The sequence below is a fragment of the Arvicanthis niloticus genome, chromosome 15 (genome assembly GCF_011762505.2).
Source record: "Arvicanthis niloticus isolate mArvNil1 chromosome 15, mArvNil1.pat.X, whole genome shotgun sequence".
NCBI lineage: Eukaryota > Metazoa > Chordata > Mammalia > Rodentia > Muridae > Arvicanthis > Arvicanthis niloticus.
Window position 1 is genome coordinate 24,804,597 of NC_047672.1, and position 20,327 is coordinate 24,824,923.

Consider the following 20,327-nt stretch of genomic DNA (forward strand, 5'->3'; position numbering starts at 1 on the left):
TTTCCAGAGCCCCTCTTGAAAAAAATAGAAAGCATGGAAAGCAAGCCTTTCAGAGGCCATGCTGGTAGAGACCTGCCTTTGGGAAAAGAGGCCTGTGTTCAGCTGTACTCCCTTCCCTGGCCAGAGGCAACTGCAGGGAACATAGGGACTGAAATCATTCCAGTCCCAGTAAGGGACCATGGGAAGGGTGATGTCATTAAGATGAAGGAAGAGGGAACCCAGGCTCTTTTCTCCTCTGAAGGTTGAACACACTTTTCCCCATCTTTTTCTACTGCTTTATCTTAGAGCTTTCGGGGTGTGTGTGTGTGTGTGTGTGTGTGTGTGTGTGTGTGTGTGTGTGTGTGTTGTTTACTTGTGGTAAAACACAAATGGCATAAAGTGTCTCGTCTTAGCTTGTTTTTTAAACTTAAAGTTAAGAAAAATTAAGTGCATCTACACTGTTGTGCAATTGGCCTCCAGAAGCCTTCATCTTGTGGTTATTTTTAATAAGGTGTGATGAAAGCTGCATTTCACCTTGGCCAGTTAAAACAGGAACAGCTTTGTGCCTTGTCACTGGGATGTATTTACAGGTGCCAACCATGCTGGCCTCTTTCTGCCCCAACCCTACCTGGTGCCTGACGCCACAGCCATTCTGTTCCTACAGTATAAAAAGCCATCACCCATGGACAGTAGCAGCACACAGGACCATGGGGGCAGTCTACCCTCTGGCACCTGGGATGGGAGGCTTGAGATCAGAAGAGGTTACAGGATATACTATGGCTCTTACCTGTCCCTCCTTGCTTCCAGGTGAACATGACAACAGATTTGGAAGGGAGTGACATGTTAGTGGAGAAGGCAGACCGACGGGAGTTCATTGACCTGTTAAAGAAGATGCTGACCATAGATGCTGATAAGAGGATCACTCCCATTGAAACTCTGAACCACCCCTTTGTCACCATGACACACCTGCTCGATTTTCCCCATAGTACTCAGTAAGTGTCCTACTTACACTTTGTACTGAGGACAACACTTAAAGGCCCGGATAGCAAATACATGAGGGCTTTATAGCCCTCTGGATTCTGTGCTGCTTCTCAGCTCTCAGTTATAACAGAAAGCAGCTGTAGATACTGCACATAAGCAAAATCAGGATCTCCATTCCAACAAAGCACTTAAAAAACTTGTGAGGGCTAGATTGGGCCTAAGACTACAATTTGTACTGAAAAGAAGGGAGTGATGGGACATGGGGGACCTTGGGACCAGATGAACTTGGATATCAACGCACAGAGGGAAGTAGACAAAACAGCAGTGCTCTAAAGCTGTCTAGTGTCAGTGCCAAATGTTGGTCCCAAAACTGTCCCAGAGTGAACTGTCTGGTTTGCTTCATTTCCTTGGCATGCTGTGGGCTGTACCAGGCACTGGGGTACAATGAGGAACAAAGTAGACTCTCCACTTGGCTAGCTTAGCTATGGTCTTCAGGGAGGAAGATAGAAGACAATGGCTGTCACCAAGAAAGGGATGTGGTATGATGAGTCCAGATAACAAGGAGCTTGCTCAGCAGGCCAGAAGAGCCAAGAATGCAATCTCTGAAGGCTGAGGGAAAGATGGGTATGAGAAGTCAGGCATTGCCTGTGGGAACTCTTCAGCATGACTAATCACCAGACCTAGGGACAGGGTGACATGCTGAGGCCACAGAAGTAAGCTAAAGCAATCCATGCTCGGGAAGGATTTTTTTCTTTTATCAGAAGCACAATGCAGCTAGTTAAAGGACTTAGAAGCAGGTGAATGACTGTTTGGCCTTGTGTTGAATACAGATCTCCCTGCTGTCATATCAGTAATCTAGAAAAAGGTGTCTGAGATCTTGCAGTTTGGTCACTCAGTGGCAGCCATTTCTAAGCAGAAACGTGTTGGGCAGGTCGAAAGAGAAAGTGAGAGCAGAGAAATGGACGGCAGCCTTACAAGAGGGAGACTGTGAACAGGGAAGGAAGAAATAGGGAAGTGTTGAGAGCAGAGCAGCCATTCCCAGCCTGACTGGCGAGCCCTTTGGCTCAAATGACCCTTTCCCAGGGGTTACCTAAGACCATCTTGCATATCAGATATTTACAACACAATTCATAACAATAGCAAAATTATAGTTGTGAAGTAGCAATGAAAATAATGTTATGGTTAGGGGTCACTACAACATGAGGAACTGTATTAAAGGGCCATAGCATTAGGAAGGTTGAGAACCATTAGACTAAAGGAAATTTTTGAAGAGTAAGGAAATTTAAGCAAATATTAAGGGAAGAATCTGGTAGCAAATGAGAGGTTCAAGGAAAAGATACCTGTGAGTGGTTTCTGCTGAGGTGGTGTGTAGAGCTGAGTGGAGAGATAGGCCCTGTCACTAAAAGATGACATAATGAGAGAGACGTGGGTGTCAGCAGGTGCACAGGGATAGCAGAGGAAAGTTGAGGGAGTTCCAGTCAGACAGCTTCTGTCTCAGAAGTAGATGATGACATCATCTGTTGAGAACAAGATGGCTTTACAATTGTGGAACATGATAACTGTGGCTGGAGAGATGGCTCAATGATATCACACAGATGTGAGGACTGCTGTTGAAATCTCCAGCATCTTGTAAATGTCAGGTGGTCTACCTAAAATCCCTGAGCTCAAGAGGTGAAGATAGAGGATTCCAGTGGCAAGCAGGCTAGCTAGACTGCTTGAAGGGTAGTCAGGAAAGGCACTCAGAGAAGCTGCAGAGATGGCTCCGTGGTAGCTCTGCTTTTTCCAGAGGACCTGGGTTCTAGTCCCTACACCCCAACATGGTAGCTCACAACTGTTCATAACTTGTCTTAGGGGATCCAGTGCCCTCTTCTGGACTGTCTGGACACCAGGCAAATATGCAGTACACAGACAAACACATAGCAAAATACACATACACATAATAAATAAAAAATTTTAAGTTAAAGAAAGGAAAGACTTAGGAGCTAGAGAGATGGCTGAACAATTAAGAGCACTTACTACTCTGGCAGAGGACCTGGGTTCAGCTCCTACATCCACATCAAGCAGCTCACAACTGTCTGCAGCTCCCGCTTCAGAGGAGCCAATGCCTTCTCAGACACCTGCACACATATGGTGCACATAAATTCATGCAGACACAAACACATCTTTTTAAGAGTTAAAAAAAAATGATGTCAACCTTTGACCTTTACATGCACACCCACACATCCACAAACAAGCATATGCTCCCACACACATACATATGCAAAAAAAAATGATAAGAAAGAAACAAAGAGAAATAAGAGATATGGGAAGGAGGGGGGAGAGAAAGAGGCAGAGGGAGAGAGAGAGTATATGTATATGCATTGGTCCTGGTAACTGGAGCAGAACATGATAGCAAACTAACCAGAGAAATATAGGAGAAAAGTGGGTATGTGGGAATACGTCTCTAATCCTAGCACTTGGAAGGCTTAGGGAGAGGGAAGGAAGTGGGAAGAGCTTTGAACATTTGAGTCTGAACGTAAATTGATGGTGTAAGTGAAAGCGTAGGGAAAACAGTTGAGTTTGTCCAGGTTGAAATGCTGCCAAGTTGCTAAGAGAAAACAAGAAATGGATGAGGAAGTTGATGATGCTGGTGATAATAATAATTTTTATCCCAAATGGACGCTATTGAAGATTCACCTAAGGGAAAGAAAATTCAGTAGATCCCAATGAGTGTCCTCTAAAGATAGCTGTGATAATAGTTATAGTCAGATGCACCAGAAGGGTGGAGAACGAGGTGAGGGAAGCAGGGTGCTTGAGCTTGACTTAAGGAATAGCTCCAAGTCTGACAGCCCCCAGAAGGAATGGTGAGGGTGAGAACAAGGTCATGAGATAGGCAATGTAGGTTTTGACAGGTTGTCAGTGTGGCTACTGAAGAGTATATTCACATCCTTGCATTTCTTCAAGGAAAGTAGCGTGCTCAGGAAAGAAACATGTTCTTTTAGGACCTGGGATAAGGACTGTTGATAGATATTTGTAGATCACAGTCAGCAATTTTATGACCAAAATTAGATTTGACTGAGTTTCCAGGCTGGACATGGCCTCTCCCAGACTAACAAGTGGGCTACAACCACCATAAAGTGTGTCTTTTAAGTCAGTTCTTTAGTATACTAACTATAGTAGTTAGTGAAGTAAGTCAACTTGCATAGCAAGACCAAACAGTATTTCTTTAATTCAGGGCGTATTTGAACAATCAAGTTCCAGTGCAAAGAGGGACTCTGTACCCAGCCCTTTCAAACTCAAATTATAACCCCTATGCGGTTTCTCAGCAGGAGGCAGTTAAGGTGTCAGTCTGTCCCACAAGAGGAAAGGCAAATCCCCACAAAGCCAGCCTTTCTAACTTTAGGAATAAAGAAAAATGATAAACAGTGAGATAGGATCAGGGAGGCAGATGCTTCAGAGAGCTCCTATTGGCCATCTGCCCGGTCAGTGGAACAGTCACCCCAAACCTGGGAGCTTAGATGAGCAGGGCTCTGTTCTTTGGTTTGTAAGGAAGCTTCCATAGAGTTTCACTGAGGAGCAGTGGCAATTTAGAACTTAGAAGGTCACCCCTAAGGAAAGGCAGGCTACCCCTAGGCCTACCTGAGAGTAGGCTGAATCTTTGTGGGTTCCCAGAAGACTAAGAACTCTAGAGCAGGAACAAGCCTTCAGGCCTACCCATCCTGCTGTGGACCCCACCCTTGGGCCTGGGCCTAAGCTGCTCCAACAAGGTTTTGCAGGTGAAAGCAAAACCACTCATTTCTTTACACCAAGATTTTATTGTACATATTTGTAAAAGCCAGTTGTTTTATAAACTAACCCAAAGTAAAAAGTGTTTGTCTTAGCCTAACAGTCAAATTTTAGCTCATTATACAAAGAAAACTCTGAAGCCTGAAAACTATACATTGAGCCATTATAAAATCATTATAAAGTCATTGAATGCTTTAAATGCATTCCAAAAAGAATGCATCCAGCATCATTTTATTGTCTTCAGCTCAATGTGAAAGCATGCAGCCGTATACTTGGTACTCACCAGAACCTTCAGGCATGCTGTTGTTTACCAATGAATATGTCGTCTCTTCTCTCTAGGACTATCAGCTTACTGACTATGCATTGTGTACTGAGTGGCAGTGTAAATAGTCATTAACTTAAAAAGAAGTAGGATTCTCTAGGTCATGACTATATTCAATTTCTGACATTTGAAATGCATCTTTCATGAAAATAATATTCTGGGATAGCCTTCAAACATTCACTTAGTCCAAAATAGAGCATACCTGTAGTATTCAGCAATTTCTACTACTTTTAAAAGTCGTAGAAAACTGTTACCTTGTTTATATTCAGTTATTGCAACAGACATTTTAAGTTGTAGATTAATGAGGCTTTATCCTGAATGTTAGCCCTTGAGCAAAATCGAATTTAGAAATAGAAGAGGCAGAAGTGAGGAGGAGTGTGAACTGAGTGGAGCACAGCAGACGGTCAGGAGCCGGAATGCAGAGGCCACGAAGGCCTTCATGCTTGGACCTGCATTCCTTCAAGGCCTTTGTAATTAGGGGTTAGTTTTGATTCAGCAAGATAGTAGAAGAAGAAAATCAGGAGAGAATTCTACTTCATGGAACTAGACAAGAATTAGGACAAAAGCAAAGATTAAGGAAGTTAGGAATGTGTAGGAGAGAAAAGGGGGGGGGGAATTGCCAGTTGGTGATTATCTGTCTGGCACATTATCTGTCCTAAACCTTTGGCTTTATTTGTAAAATTGGAACAATGATCTTAATTCTGTCTTGGGAATGGTTCCAGTGAGACAGATCAGCCAAGTTCATGACCCTGGATGGGAAAATTATTGGCTGACCTCTAGGTGGTGCTAGTAGCCCATGGATTGCTAGAATGGGGAAGGGTAGACTAGTTGGCCCCAAGGAAGGCAGAAGTAGGTTGCAGCAGCCCCTTATGCCCTTGTTTGGAGAGTTTATCTTGTTGGTCAAGCACTGCACTGAGAATGAGGAGTGGGATTAGAAGTGAAAGGTAATGGGAGGAAAATGCAGTGAAGCATGTCTGTGATATGGGAGTCTGTCTATCTAGGGCAGAAGAAAGAACAAGAAGACAGTGGGAACTGTGCTCACATGGTGCTGACAGTTGAGCAGCACACTTGGGGAAAGCCAGGATATTTGAAGCTAACGTAGATATTCAGTGATTGTTTTTTTTTTTTTTTTTTTTTTTTTTTTTACTGGATTAACCGTTTTTTCTTTTCTTTCCTTCTCCCACCTCACCCCCTTTCTTGTCCATGTGTCTCTGCCTCCACCTTTTGCATGTATAGTGTCAAGTCTTGTTTCCAAAACATGGAGATTTGCAAGCGCCGGGTGAATATGTACGACACAGTGAACCAGAGCAAAACACCTTTCATCACACATGTGGCCCCCAGCACATCCACCAACTTGACCATGACCTTTAACAACCAGCTGACCACTGTCCACAACCAGGTGAGTGGCAGGCACCAGGGAAAGGTGGGCAGGGCTGACCATCAGGACTCAGATATCCCCCAACCAAACAGTTTTCCCTGTGTTGTCCTTTTGGGTCTGTAAGCTAAAGTGCCTGCTTCCTTGGCCATTTTTTTAAGAAGCCAAGGGCGCCAGTCTGTTTTGACTACTGGGGCTACTTCCTGAGATGGTACCTCTTTCCATTTTCCTCTGAGCAGATGTGGGAAAAAAGAGCCTTCTAAAAAAAATTGTAGAACCAGAGCAAGCAGGAGTCCCTCCCTGCACCCTGTGTCATGTGATCTGTATTCAGGAGAGGAAAAGCCAGTTCATTCTCTAAGCCATAGAAAAGCCAACTCATGGGTCTGTTACCAGAATCCTAGCAGCTTTTCCAGAGGGATACAGGAAGTTAAGGTTTCCTTCATGTGGGTTTCCAACCTTCTGCTGACTGGCAGGCTCAGCAACATAGAAAGATGTTTGAAATACAGATGACACTTTGAAAATAGGTACTGAATGAAGAATCTCCACACCCTAATCCACCCACCTCTAGACTCTGAGAGGTTTGAACTGTTACTCCCATCTTCCAGTCTTATGAGTCCCCCAGAGAAGCATTTCCAAACTTTTCAGTCCTAATACCAATCTGTAATGACATCAGTATCCTTTGTGTTGTTCGCACCTCTGCGTAAGCACATACACCTTCAGAGCAGAGAAATAAATATGAAAACCCACTATGTGAATGCTGTCACCTGGCTGTCCACTTTGGAGTCACTGCCCCTGTCTTTCAGCACTGCACCTATTCACCAGGCTTTACTGGGCTGTTCCCGCTTGAATTCCGGTTGTTCTCTCTGTTTCTGTCTCTGTCTCTGTCTCTGTCTCTGTCTCTCTCTCTCTCTCTCTCTCTCTCTCTCTCTCTCTCTCTCTCTCTCTCTCTCTGTTTGGACTGAGTGCCATCTGGAATCTGCTGCCCCCTGGAGGCCATCAATGTTCCTGACACTATCTGTAGAGTGAAAAGCTCACACTATACCCTTAGTGCTTAAGATCAAATGACTGTTCTTACCAGCCCTTCAGCTAGCCCTCAAGTTAAGGCCTTTGCATCTAGAGCTTCTCAAAGCAGCCATTGATGCTTTCTTCATTACCTTGAGGCTTGTTTTCCCATCAGTCCTTAGGAGCTTCTTAATCCTAACTCTCTAACCTCAAATTCTTTGTCCTCATCTGCCATCTGTCCATTCTTTTCAATACCAAACTATGTAAGACAGCACTCCTCAGATCATGTGTCAGGTCAGGTGACTCCCCCTACCCCACCAGCCTTTCTGTGGATATCTTCATAGCCTTCAGACTGGAGGTCTATAGGATCCCTGTCCACATGAGACTAGCCTACCTCTGTGTTTCCTGTGATATGATAGCCAACACATCCATCACAAAGAATATCACCAAACCTGAAAATCACAAGGGTAGGTCCCAAATGAGAACACCTCCCTTCTCCATGACACTGAGACTTGCAAGGTTGGCTAGGTTGGCTGTTAACTTAGTATGACATAGGCCTAAGCACTGAGAAGATGAAGTACTGTCCTACAAAACCAAGATCCTGAGAGAAAACTCTCCATCATCTAAACTTGGAATTGTTGGGCCCTAATTAAATATATCAGAAAAACAAATTAACCTAGACTTAAGCACTAAGGTGCTTCTCTCCTCTGATACTGTTACACAGTGACCACAGCTCTGGTAATAAGCATTTCTTGTGTCAGATTTTTCTCAGCATGGCATCATTCAGTCCTCCCGGCATCCATGTGGAATCGGTATTATCACTGGCATTTTAAAGGAAGAAATTGAGATACAAAGCAGTTAATCCTCTTAACAAAGGCTATGTTAGTACATATGAGATAGTTTGGGCTTAGACTCCAGCAGCCTGGCGTCAGGGTCTGTACTCTTGAAGCACACACACTAATTCACTGGTAAATCCTGTGGAGATCTGAGAAGGTACCTCCTAGACGGCATCTGCTCTCTAAATCCAACAAAACTTCCTTTGTACATTAGTGACCCAGTGCTGTGTCCCCTCCATGAGAACCTTGGAGTTTTTCTGTTCATTCTAAACATTGGATGTTTAGAAGCAACAAAATACACCTACAGTTCTATGTTAGTGGAAGGACACAGAATTAGTTCTTTGTTGCTCTTAACATATATCCAGTAGACTAGCACTTTTCTAAGTGTGCACTAATCTGTAATTGTTTATGTCTCAGGAAGCTGGGCCAATACACCATAATTTCTATGTGCTTTCAAAAACTATTAATAACATTGAGTAGAAAGTCCTTAGGGTCAGCCTCTTTACTAACATTTCCAAGGTGTCTTCTTTTAGGGGCATATCCTTCTACCAAGAAATTTAACTGGATTTATAGGTCAGGCCTACATCCTGTTCTTACAGATGTCAACAGTTGGAACATCTATTACAACTGCACCCAAGAACCACTTGGGCCTGTCTTTGCAACATAAGTTACCAGTGAACTTATTTTTTCTTCTTATTTCTTTGTTATCCAGGACAGTTCTTCAAACCACAGAGGACAGGGTAAAAATCACCCATACCATCACACATACTTTCATCAGCTGATCCCTAAGCAGGATCAGAAACTGAGGGAAACTGTCAGCATGCCCACTCTAGTCACTCTGGAGACTGGTGCTTCATTGGTGAAACAGAACATAAGCTAAAACCAGATACAGGCGGCTAACACACAAGGGTCAGGAAAGTCAAAAAGCAGAGGACCACAAGTCTTCCCACACGAGTCCTTCTCCAAGGAGGCATTAGTCAGGTTGCTGACTACACTGTGGCAGGAGTTGAGCCACATGATCACAGGTTACTCTACAAGAACACACACAAATAGCTCATTTCTACTGTCAGGGAAGGTTCTGCTTTAGAACCCTGGTGCCAAGCTGGCCCCAAAGCACAGAGACTCAGAGATAACTCTGTAGGCTAAAGGATTCCTATGAGATGAATATCCTATATTCACAGAAGGCTAGGAAAACTAGACTAATCTGTCTTGAAGAAAAACATAGACACATTTATTTATTAAGGAAGATACCTAAGAGTCTATAGAAAGCAAAAAGTACTGGTTCAAGATGCATACACTGCATTCATGAAGCCATCACTGGAATTTCTGAGCAGGTGCTTAAGTTCAGAGCAGGGTGCTAATGTGCAAAATGGTCTTTAACAGAGAATGATTCAAGGCTGGAGAGATGGCTTAGTGGTTAAGAGCACTGGCTGCTCTTCCAAAGGACCCGGGTTCAATTCTAGACCCACACTGTGGCTCATAACTTGTTGGGATGACCCACAAATACTGTATTTACTGGCTATGAAAAAGTGTGTTCCTAGGTTCTCAGTTGTTAGTTGCTGGGTCAGCATAGGCTAGCAGGATATGTAAATGTATGTCTCTTCCTCACCTGTCCAAAAAAGAAAGGCAGGCTTCTGTGGGGAAGGTTATAGCCCTCAGTGCCAAAAGGCAACCCAGAAAATGGACTGGGTGTTGTCCTGCTGCTGATTGATTCAGACTGGAGGAGTAAAGAGTGTGGCCTTCTGCAAAATCAAGAGCTGGCATCTAGAGCTTGGGCCAACTGACCAAGGAGGACAGATACAGGAGACAGAAGGAAGAATGGTAGCAAGGAAAGGAGGTAGGGCAGAGAGAGCCACATGGAGAGAGACACAATGTAGAGAAGTTGGTTTAAGTGAGAGGCTAACTGAGAGACTGCCCCCAACAAACAGGGCAACAACTTTAAACTATATAGATGTCTTTATTATTATTAAACCTCAAACGAGCCCCAAATTCCCCTCAGTAATAACCACCTGTAATTCCAGTTCCTAGGAATCTAGTGCCTTTTTCTAGCCCCTGTGAGCACTAAGCACATACATGGTACACAAACAAACATGCAGGCAAAACACCCACACACAGTTTTTAAAATTAAAAGAGAGAGAGAATGATCCTGTGCCCAAGAACTGAAAGGAAAGTAGAGAGCAAGGAATCACTAGTCGGGGACTTACAGGTCCTGGGCACCAGAGAACAACTAAAAATAGTCCATCGGTTCCAGGGATATTTGGGAGGCAGAGGCCTTGGGAACAGTGACTGATCAGAGGATGGGAAAGCCCAGTGAAATGGGAAAAGATTGATGCCATGGCTTCCAGCAGGAGACCCTTGGGGTCTGTCTGAGCTCATAGTGTCTGAGATAACAGTGGAAAAGGTGGTGAGGGAGCTGCCAGGAAGAATAATGGTGTGGGGAAAACTGGAAATGGGTCTTGTTGTCAGTGCACAGACAGTGGCTCCTACATGTACACACATGTCTCCACCACACTTCTAGGAGGCACTGTGTGGGTTGCTGAAAATGCATACACAGTTAAAAAAAAAAGTGTGTCGTAGGAATTTGTAATCATTTTCAAATAAATGTATTGTCTTGAACTAAAATCCAGCATAAAATCTAAGTATAAAGGCAGGGTAAGACTAGACACATAGCTCAGTACTGGACTTGCCTAGTGTACACAAGGCTCTGGGTTGTTTGATTTCCACAGCACCACAAAAAGAAAAGGAAAACCAAGGGCTTGACATTTTTATGAAATTTGGTGTTAATTCCACCTGAAATTCTCTTGACATGTGTGTCCTTTTACATGGGACACTTTTCTTTTAGTTTCTAACAAGTTAAAAGTAGTCCCCTACTCCCCACAAATACGCCTCCAAAATATTAAAGTGTATGTGGCCGTACATACATGAGCATTTCCTCAGAGCCCACCTGCTCCTTAACCCTTAGTCTTTACAACCTCTAGAGGTACAACTCCTTCTGGACTTCAGCTTCAGTCTGAAGTCATTGCTAACTTCTGCCTCTCTTTGCTTATAAGATCAGCATGAAGAAGACTAAGGAGAGAAACGAAATAATTCCCACAAAGAATTCACTTTCCTTTTACAGCTGTTTCCACTGGAAGTTCAGTTTCAGAAGACAGATCCCAGTGTTTGCTACTGCTTTTACAGTAGCAGGCCCTACAGTGGGCTAAGGGTATCTGCACCCAGTACTGTCCTTAGATCTGAACAAGAGGCTGCTTGCAGGACTCTGCCTGGGCTTCCCTTCTGGTGCATAGGCTTCCATGCTAAGATCTCCTTACATAGGACCCAGCCATGAGGAGCCTCTTCCAGGGTTTGTCCTACCAAGCATAGACTACATCACCCAAGGGGAGGGGAGGCTGAGCAGGGTTTGTGGGCTGGCAGTACAGTACAAGTGCATCTGAAACCCCTCAAGTTGGAGAAGCTAAGCTAAGAAAAGACATGGAGAAGGAAGGTGGGGCTTAGCATTTCCCACCCTCCCCATCAGCACTTTCCAGTGAAAATCCAAGGAATACAAAGGCCCTCAGCCCAAACCTACCGGGCTAGGATGAAAAGAGACTTTCATTAAATAATTTTGTTCTGTTGTTGTTGTTGTTGTTGTTGTTGTTTGTAACCCTGGTGAGCCTCAAACTAAGTATCTAGCCAAAGATAACCTTAAACTTCTAATCCTCCAGCCTCAGCCTCTTGAGTGCTGAGATGACAGGAATTTGCCACCATTGCTGTTTTTATGCAGTGCTGGGCATTGAACCCAGGGTATTATACATGCTAGGCAAACATTCTACTAACTAAGCTACATCCCAGCCCCTCAAACAGATGGTTTCCTAGACTAAGCTAACTTCTCAGTAGTGAGGTGTGTGGGTCCCACAAACATAAGGGTTCCACTGGATTCCTGCCCCTCTTTTTGCTTTTTTTGCTCTTGGTTTGTTTACTCTCCTTTAAATTCATTTGTTGATTCGTGTCTCCCAACATACCACCTCCCTCATTTTTTATTTTTGTTTATTTTTGTTTAATCCCCATCATTCCTTTAGGCTCCCACCTCCACCAGTGCCACTCTTTCCTTAGCCAATCCCGAAGTCTCCATACTAAACTACCAATCTACACTCTACCAGCCCTCAGCGGCATCCATGGCCGCAGTGGCCCAGCGGAGTATGCCCCTGCAGACGGGAACAGCTCAAATTTGTGCCCGACCTGACCCCTTCCAGCAAGCTCTCATCGTGTGTCCCCCTGGCTTCCAAGGTAAGGCTAAACTGGTTCTTGTAAGACCACCTTTAGGGCTCTAACCCCTTCTGCTTCCGGGAGTGCTCCCTGTCAGGGAAGAAAGCCCTCTTCCTTTCCTTCCAAAGAATGCTGCTATCGCTGAATTTAGAGGCTGGTCTCCTATTGCCACCTGCCTAGAAACAATGCGACTTATGCTCCAGTACCAAGTCCATTTGTTGTTGTTCTCAGCACCTGGCAGAACTGTGGCTCTAGCCAGCTGCCTGGGAAGAGGCGCATTGTCTGGTCCATTGTTATGCTGATGTCAGCTCCAGCTTTCCTCACATGAAATGCTCTCTGTATGTTATCTATAGAAAATTGCCAGTCTCTGACAGCCAGCATAGGCCCACTTCATGTGGAGAATATAAATTTGTCTGAATGGTGCCTCCCAGGGCCGCCTCCCCTTTGGCCATGATCCCAGAGCTCTTTTCCTGTGGACCTGAAGCAGCTAGAGATGACTGTGTCCCTTGTCATACTTTACACAGAAAGCTCAAGGTCAGACTTTTGCAAAGCACTCATGTGAACACGTATGCTCAGATAGCAGCCATGCAATCCAGAGGGAGCCTCCAGGGATGATGTCCCCAGCATCCTTTGCTGTGACACCCAGTTATCTCCATGGGCAGCAACCATTGTTTTTCTCTTATAGTTTGTCATTTTAACTGTCCTGGTTTTGGCCACACATACGTTACTATTTTGGGGGAGAAAATATTTGTGAGCAGTAGGGAACTACTTTTAACTTGTTAGAAACTAAAAGGCAAATACCTCATTCCTGAGCATTAATAACTGAGCTGCTAGGAAGGGTCTCGGCGTTTCTGTCATTCACCTCCCTCCTGTCCCTCTCCCATGTACTGAACAGGCCTGCAGGCTTCTCCCTCCAAGCATGCTGGCTACTCAGTGCGGATGGAAAATGCTGTTCCCATCGTCACTCAGGCTCCAGGAGCTCAGCCTCTTCAGATCCAACCAGGTCTGCTTGCTCAGGTAATTCTCTCCTGTGTTGCTTATTCCATCATCCATATTAATGCTTCCCCAAAAGACATATATCTCTTCTGACTCCCTGGTGATGAGCAGAGGAATTTGTCAGGACATTGGACTATGTGAATAATGTCCTAAATGATCCCCAAGTGACTTACCTCCTAAGTGTCTAGTGACAATTCCAAGAGGAAATTTAGATAGTATAGGAGTCTAGGGAAATTATTATTATACCTTTGTAAAGCAAATTCATCTAGGAAACCTAGGTTTTAATCCTAGATCTACTAGCAATTCTCAATGACCTAAGGCAAGTCAGTTAACATCTCTTTGCTTCAAATTTCTTTCTTGTAAAATAGAAGTGGTTCTTAGAGACAAATAGCCCTGGAGATTATTCCCTTATTCTGGAGTTGGAAAAGCAGACATGCAGAAGCTATGGGCTCAAACTTTCCTCTCCTATCCCCATATAGGTGTTCTGACTGTAGAATAAGATCACAAAATGAAAAATGAAAATGTATAAAGTGTTACAATTTATACTAACAGTACGGGTGCAGTACCAGAAATCAATCCTTAAAGACACTTGATCCGATGACAAATGCATTTTCTTTATGCCAGGCACTTTACAGTTAGAAGTGGTTGTCCTTGTCTTAATTTCTATGATGTGGAATTGCATAGGTCTGGTCTGTTCCTGGCTCTCTTGCAGTTCATTGACCTCTCTATTATCCAGTCTTTACCAACTGTGTGTTGGTATCTGGTAGTGAATGTTCTTTCACAGTCCTTCAGAATTCCCTTAGGTATTCTGGTCTTTTTTGTTTTCCATATGCATTTTGCTATAATTTATCCATAAAAAGAAAAAGAGAGAAAGAGAGAAAGAGAAAGGAAAGGAGTCAGGCAGGCGGGCGGGAGGGCAGGCTAACTTGTGGGGCTAGAAAGATGCTCAGTAGTTAAGAGCACTGGCTCTTCCAGAGGCCCCAGGATCAATTCCCAGCACCCACAGAGTTGTTTACAACTCCCATTCTAGGGGATCCAGTGATTTCCTCTTCTTGTTTCTGTGGGCACTGCCACACACATATTGCACAGAAATGCATGCAGGCAAAATACTCATACACATAAAAATAAATAATAAATGCTATATATTTTGTTACTGTTGACTTTATTAATTCTACTTATACTCATTTATTTGCTTTTAGTCTATGGGAATATAGCTGATTTGGGTCTATTGGGGCCATTATGTAGCTAGCCTTCTGTTTTTGTGAATCCTTTTTCGTGTAGATAAGTCTTTGTAGTTGCAAGTAATAGTTTTGTTTCTTAATCTTCGATCCTTGTACTTTTTCTGTTGCTTATATATCCTGGGCTGAGTAGGGTAGTCCAAAATGGTGTTTAATAACAGATAAAATTAGGGACCTTTTACTTCTGTCTAGTTTGCTTTCTGAAGGAGGTTGTTGAAGCTATTTCCCATTGCGCATTTTATTTCCTCTAAGTACTTAATCGAGACAGTTTGTCATGTTTTAATTTTTAAATAAATATTCTATATCAAATATATTTTCTCATCTATTTGAATAACCATGTGACTTCATTCCCTAATCTATTAATGTAGCAAGTTATGTTAATAGATTTTGTAATGTTAAATTATCCTTCTATTTAAGAGAAACTGTATTTGATCATGTTGTGCTTGATATGATGACATGCTTTTTGAGCTCAGTTTGCTACTACTAGGATTAGTAGCTTTTTCATCTATGTTCATAAGTGAGAAATGACATGATTTCCCTTTCTTAGGGAATCCTTATCTGATTTGAGAACACTTTGGTACAATCTTTTGGGAAACTACCTTACTTAAAAGTTGACACTTACAGGCTGGAGAAATGGCTCAATGGTTAAGAGCACCAACTACTTTTCTAGAGGTCCTGAGTTCAATTCCCAGTAACCGCATGGTAGCTAACAACCATCTGTAATGGAATCTGATGCACTCTTCTGATGTGTCTGAAGACAGCTATAGTGCACTTATACTTATATAAATAAAATAAATAAATAAATCCCTAAAAAAAAAGTTGACACTTACAAGTCAAGTCCTCCTTGACACCTGACAGTAGAGGGATGATATGGAAGTTGTCTAAGATGGTGAGATTCTAGACATGTGTCTTTTTATTCTTATAGCTACATCGACTCTGCTCAGGTGACAACAGCACCAACAACTGGTGACACACGAAGTTGTGTGTGCCTTGTTGAGAGGGTGTCAGCAGAGAACCTGTCTTTGAAACAGGCTTGTCTTTTTAATTTCTGTTGTTGTTGTTGCTGCTGCTGCTGCTGCTGCTGCATTGTTCTGTGGTCAGGAGTTCGAAAAAGGCTACTATAAATCAAAGAAGAGAACTGCATACAGGTCAGTCCAGGGTCAAGACATTTGCTCACTCTTTATCTGAGTGTCAGAGGTCCAGACCAGCCTCTCAGTGAGCCCAGAATCTGTAGATTTCCCTGTGTGCTTTCAAAGGTTATTACAGGGTACCCACCCCACCCCTTTTTTGTATTTATACACAGGATCCAAGTAAGCCAGGAGTAGCTTTGTTAGAACTGCAAAGCACGGCTTGCTAGCTAACAGAGACAGTCCTCATTGTTCAATGGAACCAACAGGCTGCACATTTCCAGATTTGTCTCAGTCCTTTAATCAGGACTTTAATCAGTAGGAGTAGAGTCCTACCTCCTACTTACCTGAAAAGAGTTTCTAGCGTTGGAAACCTTCAAGTTGATTTAACTTAAATCTGTAATTGGAAAAGTGAACAACCAAAAAAAAAAAAAATATGTGTATAGGATTTTAATTGGTATAGTGTTTATAAAAAGGAACCTTACAAGAAAGTTGAGTCTCCTCCACTAGGGGATTTGTTGAATCCATAGGTAACTACACAGAGTGGAGCAGAACAAAGAACACACCCACAAAAATGGACACAGTAGACCTGTGTGCCTTCAACTGCTAAGACACATTTCTTATTTTTAAAAAATGAACATATCCTATCTGTATTGCACTGGCTATACATATACCATTTTTTTTTCTTCTGTCATTTAATCTGTCCCAGAGTGCTAGCCTGTTAAAATGGAATTATTGCCTGTCTTTATGTACTCCTTGTAAAGGACAAAGATACAGTAACTTATAAAATTAAGTAGTGGTTATTTTTAGGATAATAATTACTGAAATTTAGGCCTTCATTTTTCTGTGAGTAGATTTCTAGGCTATCAGACATGAGATTTCTGAATACTATTATATGCTTTAAATGTTATCCCTGAATTTGCTATTGTTTTCTTCTTCTGAACATTTAAAACATTTTGAAGACTGCGTGAAGGTTTAGAGGTGGGCCCTTTAAATGCATTCCACAGGTTACTTTCAGTCTCTTCCCCCTTTCTCCTAGCAGCAGGTTGTGTCCCCTACACAACAAGAACAACAGAAACAAGCCTCTGGCACACCCTAAGAACATGCATATGGCAGAAGGGCACAGTTAGTGACACACAAACTATCTTTACAGAAACCCTTATAAAGGAAACCCTTGATACTTCAGAAAGGTCTGAGACCTACACGTTTCCAAATCCCAAGTCCCAGTTAGCACACCAAAGTAGGGAGATGGGAGGTACAGTTCTTGAGTCAGATAATATTATAGTTAACTCATTTTATTTTCAAGGAGCAGGATCCAAAACTCCCTCTCACCATCAAGATAAAGTCAAACTCAGAAGAAATGCCAGGTCCCTTCTAGATTCCACTTTCCAAGAAGAGGTTTTGCATCCTTGGCCAGAGAGTCATATGGCCAGGGTCCTTGTGTTTCTCTGAGGACAGGGACCTCCTTAAACTTTCCAAGCCCTCAGTCTCACTCTAAACCTCCACTATGGCATTCTCAGCCGCCAGTCTCTGCAGCCTTTGTCTTTGTCTACTTCTATCTCACTTGGCACAGAAGCTGCTAACACATAAGATGTTTGTTCATGTCTCCTTCCTGTAGTTTACACCCACACCAGATCCCAAATAGGGCCATCATGTTTGTGTTCGTCATGACGTATGACTGGGTGTTGGCTGAGAGCATGACAATTAGATTGTTCAATGCACACACCAGCTGCACCTTGTGCTGGCTGCCTTTGGAGACGTTGTTTTGACAATGAAATTTCATTCTTTTTCAAAGGTACATAATTTTTTTAGCTTATATGACACCACACGCTTACTAAAAAATATAGTCCTCTCTCTATCCCACCTTTAATTTCTACTATCCTAAAACAACCTCTAACTTGACCATTCATTCTTACATAAATACATGTAAGAAACAGCCTAAAATGCCTCTCAGTTGCTTCTCCCGTTTGTTGTGTTATAAATTGACTTCCTGTTTGTGGTAAAGCCTTCCTTCTCCAGCCCATCCCTACAGTCTCTCCCTCACTCTTTCATTCTCCCTTTTCTACCAAATAATTTGTGATTCAACTAGTCTTTATGAAACCTACTATACCATTCTCCTTGTTCACAAGCAGTCTCAAGATTTATGATTTCATGTTTCTTGTTTTCCATACATTGTTCTGAATTCGTTTGCCCTTTCTGAGTGCCATTGTCGTTGTCATTGGTCCTTTAACAGTATCTTCTGTTTTCTCTTTTCAAAAAATATTTATTAACTTATATTGCTACTTCAGTTTTTGTGTGTATATGATATATGAGTATGTTGATGCATATATGTTTGTGGTGGGTGAATATGGGTACACATACATACATACTGGCTAGTTTTATGTCAACTTGACTCAAACTAGAGTCATCTGAGAGAAGGGAGCCTTAATTGAGAAATTCTTTCTTTCTTTCTTTCTTTCTTTCTTTTTTTTTTTTTTTTTTTTGACAGGGTTTCTCTGTGTAGCCCTGACTGTTCTGGAACTCACTCTGTAGACCAGGCTGGCCTCAAACTTACAGAGATCCAACTGTCTCTGCCTCCCAAGTGCTGGAATTAGAGGCATGCACCACAACCTCCTAGCAGACATTTTCTTAATGTTTGATTAGGGAAGGGCCTAGTCCATCGTGGATGCTGTCACCCCTGGCCTGGTGGTTCAGGATTCTGTTATATTGAGGCGACATCTGTCTTTCTTGGGAATCTAGACCTCTCTGGTTATTGTAGTCTAACTAGATATTTGCTACAAAGATCCTATCTTCATCTCCCAAATGCTGGCAGTGCAGACGGGGCCGGTGCTTGCCTGGCCTTTACCTGGGGTTAGCTATGCAAACTCTGGTCCTCACACACTTTGGTAGACACCTTACCCACTGAGCCATCTCCCCAGCCTGAATGGTAATACTTCTCAATTAATCTTGTAATGTTTCTTATCTTTTCCGTGTGTGTGTGTGTGTGTGTGTGTGTGTGTGTGTATTTTGTCTACACAACTTCCTGAGAAGTTTATTTCACTTTTTTTAACTGTCTTTTTTGACTTCTCCATTTCTGGGGCTCCTTATCTTGCTCGATATATACATGTCTCTATGAAGTAAAATGCATATTTTTTTAACTCTCTGAATCTTAATTATAGACCATAGTATATCTTTGGAAACTTTTGTCTGATTCCTATGTTGCTTTTGTTTTGTGTGAGTTTCATTTAATTTTTCCTTGATCTCTTCCACATTGGATGAAAGATGCTCTAAAAGTTACTAAAGGCTGCCTTTAACTGCTTGTACATAGTTAAGACTGAAGCACTAAAGTGCTCAGTACCCTGAGAAAGCCGACAAGGGGATGGGCTACTGATTGTGACTAGAGGCAAGCCCAGCATTTTCCTCAAATGTCGTGCCTGTAGCTCCTTTCTAAAGAACCAGCTAACCTCTGGATCTGGGGACAGTAGACACCTGCTTACCGGGGATCTGGCCTGGTTTCATATGCAGATTTACCTTGGAGTAATTCAGTCTGCTAACTTTCTTGGTAATTGTCCATATGTTGCTACGCCTCTAAAAAAAACTTTAACTGTTATTGTTTGTTCTCCATTCTTCTTGTTTTTATGAATTGATATATTTTATTTCTTTACTGCCATGTTAGTTAGGTTCAAAGAAAACAATAATTTGCCATACTTTCTAGACAAGTCATTTAATCTCTCTGTCTCAGTTTATTCACCTAAGAAATGGCAAGAAATAGTAGTCCTTACCTACTGGGACCAATATTAAGTCCAAAAGTCCATTCATGACCTAACACTGCTTGATATACAGCATGCTCCAGCCAGCATAGTGGTGCATACCCATGGTCCCAGCACTGGGTAGACTAAGGCTAGTCAGTTCAAATGCAGTCTGGCACACATAGCAAAATTCTATCTCAAAAAGGGAGGAGGGGGCAACAGTATAGCTCAGCAGTTAAAAGTGTTTGACACCAAATCCTGATGGCCTGAATTCAGTTCATGAACTGCAAAATAGGAGGAGAGAACCAAGAACTGACTCTCGAAAGTTGTCTCCAGAATCTCTGCATGTTTTTATGCATTCACACATCAAACAGACATACACAGTAGTAATATTTGTAAAAGAAATATTAGTTTCATTCCTGTTAGTAGTAATAAATTATAGATGCTTAATGTAATATCATCTGAATGAGCTGATTGTATTTGTAAGCATCAGTTTCAAAGTAAAAGAGGGTTTTTGGGTTTTGTTTTTTTTTTAAGGTTTTTCTCTTATGACCTTGAGGTAAACTGCTAACATTCAGGAAAATAAGAGAGGGGGAAAAAAAAAAAAAGATGACCTTATCCTAGTATCAACATAATTTTTTTTAATGACTTTAGCCAAGACATATGCTTTTTATAGAATTGGAAATGAGTCCCAGATCACTACAAAGTAGCAATCTTAACTGAAATTGCTATG

General features: G+C 42.4%; 1 protein-coding gene across 4 annotated transcripts in view; it reads left to right on the top strand.

Moving 5' to 3' along the window:
* Window positions 1-20,327, top strand: part of Hipk2 (homeodomain interacting protein kinase 2) — a 178,599-nt gene that overhangs the window by 129,455 nt on the left and 28,817 nt on the right. For 2 of the 4 annotated variants that reach the window (XM_034519023.2, XM_034519024.2), the window contains exons 6-9: window positions 787-971; window positions 6,284-6,446; window positions 12,400-12,526; window positions 13,401-13,522. In XM_034519023.2, the coding sequence (XP_034374914.1) occupies window positions 787-971; window positions 6,284-6,446; window positions 12,400-12,526; window positions 13,401-13,522 (597 nt within the window). Of the gene's footprint in view, window positions 1-786; window positions 972-6,283; window positions 6,447-12,318; window positions 12,527-13,400; window positions 13,523-20,327 lie in introns of all 4 variants that reach the window. The other 2 variants (XM_034519021.2, XM_034519022.2) reach the window with 1 other exon arrangement.